We start from the raw sequence: 8540 nt of genomic DNA, 5'->3' as shown, positions 1-8540 counted from the left end.
GGGGGTCCCGGCCGCGCTCACCTCGCGCAGCAGCGCCAGGCGGCCGCCGCGCAGCTCGTAGAGCTGCAGGAGGCCGCAGCCGCGCGGGGCGCTGCCCAGGCAGAGCAGGCGCGCGCTGCGCGGCACCCACTTGCACTCGAAGGCCGTGTAGCTGAGCGCCTGCTGCGCGTGCGCCACCAGCTGCGGCCGCTCCAGCGCCGCCGCCGACATGGCAGCGGAGCGGAGCGGAACGGAACGGAACGGAAAGGGAGGGGACAGCACGGAACGGGGCGGAGCGGAGCGGAACGGGAGGGGACAGCACCGAACGGGGCGGAGCGGAACGGCACACCGGAACCGCCGCCCCGCCCCGCCCCGCCCCGCCGGAAGCGCCGCGCCCCTCCCGGCAGCCGCCGCGGCGCCCACGTGCTTCCGGCGCGGCCGTCATGGAGGCGATGGAGGAGGCCGGCGCCGAGGGCGCCTTCACGAGCGTCGCGGCCGGGCGCAGGCGGCGGAAGCGGCGCGCGGCCCGCGGGGAGGCGGACACGGCCATGGAGGCGGAGCCGGCGGCGGAGGCGGAGGCGGCGCGGCCCTGCAAGCGGCCGGTGCTGCCGCCCGCGCCCGCCGAGGCGCTGCGGGTGGGTGCGCGGGCCCGGCGGGGCGCTGCGGGCCCGGCGGGCGCTGCGGGCCCTGCGGAGGGCGCCGCGGGCGCGGGGCCGCCGGCTGACCGCCCCCCCGCAGGCCGGCGGCGCGGACACGATGCGGGTGCCGGTGCCGGCGCACAGGTACTCGCCGCTCAAGGAGAGCTGGATGAGGATCTTCACGCCCATCGTGGAGCACCTGCGGCTGCGCGTCCGCTTCAACCTGCGCACCCGCAACGTCGAGATCAAGGTGGGGCCCCCGCGCACCGCCCACGGGGCCCTGCGAGGCCTGCCGAAACCCCGGGAGAGACGGGGAACGAAATAGTGCCTGCCAGCCACGTTAACTGAACTTGGTGCTTGGTGGGCTGCACAAGCTGCGGGTTTGTCTGCCCTTACAGGAGAAAACGGTTCGGTTGTGAATGAGGCCCCTGGTCTGAGTGTTGGTGCGCCCTGCAGCCCGTCTCTTAGGTATTTAAGGCTCCTGTTAGGAGCTGATAGAGGGTCTCGTAGGCACCCCAGCGCCTTTGTGCACGGCTGCTGCTAGGAACGTGGTTGAGCACCGTGTAGGTGTTTGGGGCTTGCCCGCAACAGCGCAGGGTACCAACAGCAGCAGGTACTTGCTCGTTGTGCCCACGTCATCACCCGGAATGAAGACATTCCTCCTGTGCTTACCCGGAGCAGTTATCTCAGCTGTGTATCCAAAGCTTGGGCCGTGTTCCTGGTGTGTGAGTAACTGTGTTAGCACTATTAATACATAAGGTGTTCAGGTGTAATAGGAAGATACAAGCAGTGGTGCTGCTTTTGCTTCCCACCCTTTCAAGCCTATTGCAAACAAGGTGGGGATGGCGGAAAGGCCGCTCTGGGCACGAGGTTGAGGCTGACGTGCCAGGAAGGGAGGTGGCGGGCCCCSGTGTCCCAGAAGCAGCGGGAGGACAGGATGGTCCCGTGGCTCTGCTGCAGCCAGGAGGCACCTTCGGGCAGTGGAGAGGGAACATCTCCTGTGTGCAGCTTTCTGCACCTTAGATCTTTGCTTTCAAGCCCTGATTGTGCTCGAACGGTCCCAACCTGCATACCAAACTTGTCGTGCAGACGTGCCCRGAGACGGAGGACATAAGCGCCCTGACGAAAGCAGCCGACTTCGTGAAGGCCTTCGTGCTGGGCTTCCAGGTGGAGGTGAGTGCCCGCTGCGGTGCCGAGAGCTGCCTCTCGCAGGTGCTTTAGCTCTTACGCCTTGCCRCAAATTACAAGAAGAAATTAAAAGAAAAGATATTTAGGTTCTGTTTTTTTTTTTTTTTTTTAAAGCTTGTATAAAATTGTTTATGAGTGAAAATCTGATGAGGAGAGGGGAGGCCCCTTGGGCAGGGCACTGGTGCWGACCTCCCTGCTGTGCAGCCTTTGCCCTCTGCTCCTCACAGAGGGAAGAGTCTGTGTTGCTACTAAAGCAGCAGCAGGGCTGGTTTTAGGCATTTGACACATTAAGTGGGGAAATATTCTTTCCTTTATGCAAAGAAAATGCATAATATATTGTCTTGCAACTCTGTATTGTGGTACTGTAACAATCTGACTGATAACTGATATGTTAATATTTTAGGATGCTCTTGCACTCATCAGATTAGACGATCTTTTTCTAGAATCTTTTGAGGTTACGGATGGTGAGTACTTCCTGCTGTGATGTTCTAGCAGTTGCCTATCAGCTGTGAATATTTTTTCCCTTCTTCCTTGTCTTCACTCCAAACCAAAATAGCTCCTCCATAGTCAACAACAGTCAATTATTGTCTACGCGTGTGAAGATTCAAAGGTCAAGTCCTCCTTGAAGGATGTCCTTACAACACCCCCCCAAACTGCCTGCTTAAAAAACACCTTTGCCAAATGAATTATCTGATTGAATTTTCCTCATCATAGAAGACAGTTATTTAAACTTCCCTGAAGGTGTCCTGGGTTTGGGGGAACAGTGGGTGGGTGGTTGTGGTGTTTGTGTTTTTTTAACCTATTGGGGAAGGAGAGGGCACCGTTCAGCCCACGGCAGATGCCAAAGGACAGTGCTGTCCAAGTCTGATCTGTTTTGTTCCTATTTGGGTTAATTCTCTCTCCCGTCAGGTTTGGTTCTTTCTTCTGTCAGAGCTGCTTCATACCTTACACTAGAGTTCTGTGGGAAACTTTACCAGGCACTGTGGCCACGTAACATTGGATGTTTTTCACATCTATTAATATATGTGAATATAAGTGTGTGCACATATATACACACACATATATACATTTCAGCTCTAGTAATATTGYTTTAATAAAATAACTCAGTCATTTCAGTCACTTGCACAAAGCAAGCGTTCCAGAACTACAGCTGATGTTTTCCTATTTCTTCTCCTCTTAGTCAAGCCTTTGAAAGGAGATCATCTGTCAAGAGCAATCGGGAGAATAGCAGGGAAGGGTGGAAAAACCAAGTTCACCATAGAGAATGTGACAAGAACACGGATAGTCCTTGCTGAYACGTGAGTACAGGCTTTGCTCCTAAGAGTGAGCAGTTCCTAAGCTACTGTACTGATCTCCAGAACCCAAGAATAACCTGCATTTTTGGAAGTTCTTGTGGAACAGCAGTAAGGCAGTGATCTAAAGGGTATATTTAATGAAATCTATGTGAACACATCTTTGATCTGTCCTTGCAAGACTGCTGCTGGTGTCACCAGTACATCCAAAAACTGGATGATTCTACACAGTGTAAGAATTTCTTTGTATGAATAATCAAAGTTGGATCCCCCAGCCCTATAAAAAAATTGTTAAAGTGCCCTATAAAAAGAGCTGCCAGTGGTGAACTGCCCATTCTGAAATCCAGTAGAGAATTTACAAGAGATTTCTACCTCATTATTATTYTTTATAAAAAAATATATTTTTTTCTAATGCAACGGGAGAAAAAATTTGTACAGTGAYTTGAAGGTTCTTGTTCGCCCCTGACTTGCAGCTTAGATTCTCCATTAATTGTGTTAATTTTTTTGTTCTCCAGTAACTAATGCTACATTATCTTTTTTTCCCCAGAAAAATTCATATTTTGGGATCTTTCCAGAACATAAAAATGGCACGAACAGCAATTTGCAATCTAATTTTAGGTAGGTCCCGTTACCTCACTTCGTTGCTTGCACAACGACAGACTCRTTGCAGTTAGAGGCTGTTGCAGGGGCTCTCCTTCGCCCCCTTTCCCTCACGTGCTCATGGAGCAGGGYGACTGCTGCCCATGGAGGCAGCGAGTGCAGAGCCTTGGGCACAGACACCTCCCTCCTGCCTGCGGGCCAGCTCYGACGCTCTGGTCCCATAGGAAAGCCCCTGGGTTCCATGAGCTCCCCGGGGCCCAGAGCTCTCCTGCGGCACAGGTGCCAGCCCAGCTCCGCAAGGAACAGGCTCCGGTAGCCCCTGGCCCAGCAGCAGCCCAAGGCGCTGCTCACAGCAAGAGACAGGGAGCATCTTCCTTACCTGTCCTCCATGGGGCGCACACAGGAGCAGGACAGCAGAACTTTTCTCCCCTTTTTTTTCCTCCCCTTTTCTGTAACATGACGTGGCGACGGCTGCAGTGACCGTGTCCCTTTTTTTGTTGCAGGGAGTCCTCCCTCCAAAGTGTACGGCAATATTAGGGCTGTGGCCAGCAGAGCAGCCGAAAGGTTCTGATGCAGAAGTCCTGCTGCTCCAAGAGCTGTGGCTGGGAAGCTCAAGGCRGGTTTTGGAGGCCTGCACTTACACAAGGACCTGCTTCACGTTCTATGGGATTTGGAAGTCCAGAAAAATGCAGGACTATTTATGCAGTCCAGTTCCCTTTGGGCATCCCAGCTCAAGTAGCTTAAGTCATTCTGCTTTGTATATTAAAAAAACAAAAACCAACAAAAAATTTCTGAAGTGGCTGTGTTTAAATCAGAAGCAGGATTGAACAATTCTGCTTAAACTTATCTTCACAACAGAACACTCAAGTGATTTTCTAACTCTCAAATCATTTAGTCACCCTTCTCAGGACTTAGAAAGCCTTCCCAAGGCTTTCCCATAAAGAAAATGGCACAAAGTGCTCCTAACGTAGAGCCCTGGATCAACACCATTCTGGAAAGAGTAAAGCATAACATTCAGTGTTTACCTGAAGACTGCCCAGAAGCTTTAGGAGGAGACCATCCTTCCGGCTGTCCCTCCTCTGAGCACTTCTGAGAGGAGCTGGAGTCACGGGAAGTCTGCTGCTGCTACAGCAGCATGTGGAACAAAAAAGAAAAAAAGTAGACATTAAGCAGGAAGTAGTGCTTCCTGTTTCTGGGAAGTTGTTCCCAGAAGATCAAGGTGTATTTTCATCTCCCCACRCTCCTTTTGCCCAGGGAACCCTCAGAAGCTGCAGGGAGCAGCCCCCGATGCCAGCGCGTCCCAGAACAATCACAACCACTTGCTGCAGAACAGGAAGAGGAGGATGCACCAGGAGCTGCCCCATGGAGACAACTRTCCCATGGGGACAACTGTCCCATGGGGATAGCTCCAGAGCCCCTCTTCTTGCCCTGCTAGAGTTGGCCCTAAAGCTCTTTCAAAAGAGTGAAACCAAACAGAGAAGGTAGAACAAGACTGAGAAACACTATCAGCTGTGGTTTAGTGGGAGCAGTTTTAGAGCCCAATCCTTTCAAGTCTTCAACACCTAAGAGCTAACACTGTTTTCTAAGTTATCCAAGATGCCCAGCTCCCTCAAGCAGCCCAGTTCCCACCTAAGCAACTCAGAGTAAAGCAGCGCACCTACCCAGAACAACCAAGGAACCAGGAGCCACCTTGCACCATTATTCCTTACCTTGAAGGGAGCACGTGAAAGTGAGCCTATTGTCACCAAAAACTGCCCTGCAGGGGGAGAACACGACAGGCACATGACTTGCAAAACCCCTTTTCCTAAGTGCTGCCTTTGGAGATCCATGAAACAAGTGAGACAACACAGAGACCAAAGGCAAACAGCTCCCAAGTTGCACAAGGGTTGTTTCCACCTGCAGAAAAAGCAGTAGCCTTCCATGCTCCAGAGGGAAAGCGTGGCACATGAAGAATTAATGTCTTTAAAAAGAAAGAGGGGGCTTGGAACACTAGAACAAAGCCTGAAGTGTTTAGCAGACAGTCTGCATCTTGTATAGCTTTTTCCAAATATAAAATTCTTCAGAATTTAAGATGGGATAAAGAAATTATGATCAGCAAAGTTTCTTTAAACCTGGTGAAAAGCTATCTTAAGTTTAAAAAGAAACATTTAGGAAAACAGACCTCAAGTCAAGATTCAAATATTTTATTTTGTATTCATATAGTATGAAGGTTCTTATAGTTCCCACAACATATGATGGAGCATGCAGAGGAAAAACTAAACATTCAACAAAATCATTTCTTCCGCACACAAACTTAAAAAAAAAAGGAGAAAAAAAAGAGGAAAAAACCCTCATCCCTCCCCTTCCAACCCCCTTAAGGAAATAACATTAGCACTATTTTCTATAACGCCAGCCAAGATATGCACAAGCAAGTAAGAGAAATTGAAAGCATTTGCTAAAATGTTTGTAACAAATACTTATGTACAAAAAATTCACAAAAGACTCGTTCCCCCTTGAAGCAGAGCACATGGCAGTTGACACTGGAACAGATACAACCACGGCCGGGATAAGCCACGTAACTGATCCAGGGGAGGAAAGTTACATGTAGTGGAGAGTTTTTGTTTTGAACATGAACATTTACCAAAGTTTGGCAACATTGTCTTTTAAATTATGCAAATTATGTAAACAAGAGGAACATTTCAAATCGATCTACATGCAAAACTTCATGTCATGCAAGGACACCAAGCACCTGGATTTCTCTCTCCCAGACAGAGCCCATGATGTGCAGCACTCAGTTGAAGGAACAGCTATGGCAGACAGGTGCTCGATTGAATTAGGTTGAGGAAACCTGCACTTTCCACTGCTGATTATAAAACAATTTTCTTTTTAAATAGAAAAATTACTATACAGTAAAGATGTACTGTCCTAAAAAAACCTAGCAAATGTTTTTCTTCCAGCCAATAGTACCATTGCAGAAAAGGGAAGGGATGATATAAAGTCATAAAACATGGCTCGCTACTTTTATATCACACAAATATATCAAGTTACCATTCGTTACAAATTATGATATGGACACATCTAGAAAAGAAAAATTCTCCAGGCAAAGGGCTGGAGAACTGCAAGAGGTATAAATTTAGATAGCGTGAAGTTTTCCTCCTCTATGGCATAGGTTAACAAGATTTTTCCCCCTGTATGAATCCTATATACATATATATAAAATATTACCAGCAATTTTCTGCTACTTGTAGTATTCTTTAAATGCAGAGGGGAAACTATCATAGTCGAAACAACAGAATTTACTGGCAAGAGCATTTTATAATCTAAGTACTATACAAAATAAGTAGATGGGAATCCTGCGGTTAATTTCRATCCTAATTTCATTAAACTAAGTACAAGAGAGAGTCGTGAATGCACTGAGTATCACGAGCAGCAGCTGTTCTAGCGTGAATCCCGAAGAGCAGGCTTACACTTACGCAGGGATTCCCAGGTGACAAGATCTAGTGGCYGGGAAGCGTTCTGCAGTCACTGCGCACGCGAGGGCTAGTTCTTGGCAGTAGCATTAAACTATTCTCATATTAAGTAGAACTAAGTTATTTAGCAAAGAGACACAGTCCCTGGTAATATATTAACAGGTATAAATAAACTTAGTCTCCTGTGTTACCAAAAAAAAAAGTGTAATTAAGGTAAATTAATAAGAAGCAATGCTTTGTCAGCCAGTCAACATATAGAAACATCTGAACAGTCACAGGAAAAGGAAGAAAGTTTGCCTAACACCCAGTTAAAATTTTACATTCTTCTACTATATATATAAAACTGTGTGAAATAAAAGTAAGGATGTATATCCATATATTGAACTGTTAATATTCTGCTTGGCACTTTGTACTCTAGTTCCGTTTCTGAATCAAGTATATTAAATTAAAGCCCATCTAGCTACTACATATAGAAAGCTACATATATATCTATATATAAATACACACACACATATATATATATAGATATTTCCTTGTTATAAAAGATGAAGAAAAATAAATTAAAAAGCCAACCCCTTCCCTTTCTCCACCACACTGATATGCTCTTTCAATCTTTGCTGTCCTTCAGAATTTAAAGTGCTACACTGAGTTATTGAGAGAATAAAAGTTCAATAACACTTAGTTGGCTTCATGAGGCTCATGTTGGAAAAATGTGGCTTCACAGAGAAAAATACTTCCATTTAAATACACAGAGAGCATTGCTGGACGTCTGGAGCAGATCTTCAGAGATGGAGAAGAAAGCAAAAGTGTTGGGTGGTGCCCTACAGAGTCACACATCTACCACCATCTTTTTGTGGATATCTAGGCCTCCTACAACCTAGGAGAAAAATACATGATGACAAAAAATAKGAGACTCAGAAGGCAAAACACAGAGCACACTTTACTCAGGAGCTAACATTTAATTATTATTTGACCTACACGCATCTCCAGCCTAAGCCGAACGCATTTAGCTACTGCGAGTACCGTGTGATGTGGATTAGGCAGTATCCAAGGTCACTCTTGGTACAGGTTACAGGTACCAATGGAGCACCTGCAAAGACCAGCGTCACTCCACCACCTTAACCTCCGCCTTCTCTCTGTGTGTGTGTGTGTGTGTGTGTGTGTATATATATATATATATATACATGTGTGTATATATATATACACACACACACGGCTATAAGTAGAGACTCCAGCAGAGTAATAGAAAGAAATCTCGCTCATCTAGGGGTGTCTGCAAGCTGCTATGATAGGGAGAAACTTCCATTTCTCAACAAGGTATCACCAAAATAAACATGCAGATAATTATAAACTACTTGCTTGAGTTCAAGTTGCAAGTTCCCAATGGTGATAAG

General features: G+C 47.5%; 3 protein-coding genes across 3 annotated transcripts in view; 1 reads left to right on the top strand and 2 right to left on the bottom strand.

Moving 5' to 3' along the window:
• WDR92 (WD repeat domain 92) overlaps positions 1-212 on the bottom strand; it is a 4906-nt gene extending 4694 nt beyond the window's left edge. Inside the window, exon 1 of the mRNA XM_026034012.1 lies at positions 22-212. Within this exon, the coding sequence (XP_025889797.1) occupies positions 22-210 (189 nt within the window). The 5' untranslated portion in view covers positions 211-212. The remainder of the gene's footprint in view (positions 1-21) is intronic.
• A 219-nt stretch (positions 213-431) lies between these two features.
• On the top strand, positions 432-4426 carry PNO1 (partner of NOB1 homolog). The gene is made up of 7 exons (XM_026034021.1): positions 432-614; positions 718-867; positions 1707-1790; positions 2209-2269; positions 2986-3103; positions 3645-3715; positions 4201-4426. The coding sequence occupies exons 1-7, from the start codon at positions 432-434 to the stop codon at positions 4266-4268; spliced, it is 735 nt and encodes a 244-aa protein (XP_025889806.1). The 3' UTR covers positions 4269-4426.
• Positions 4427-6186: 1760 nt separating this feature from the next.
• The window catches only part of PPP3R1 (protein phosphatase 3 regulatory subunit B, alpha), a 31822-nt gene continuing 29468 nt past the window's right edge, over positions 6187-8540 (bottom strand). Inside the window, exon 6 of the mRNA XM_026033951.1 lies at positions 6187-8023. Within this exon, the coding sequence (XP_025889736.1) occupies positions 7976-8023 (48 nt within the window). The 3' untranslated portion in view covers positions 6187-7975. The remainder of the gene's footprint in view (positions 8024-8540) is intronic.

This window comes from Nothoprocta perdicaria, unplaced genomic scaffold (assembly GCF_003342845.1).
Source record: "Nothoprocta perdicaria isolate Ctin4 unplaced genomic scaffold, notPer1 scaffold_138, whole genome shotgun sequence".
Taxonomy (NCBI): Eukaryota; Metazoa; Chordata; class Aves; order Tinamiformes; family Tinamidae; genus Nothoprocta; species Nothoprocta perdicaria.
The sequence above is the reverse complement of the archived record's forward strand: the minus strand, read 5'-3'. Positions and strand labels throughout refer to the sequence as shown.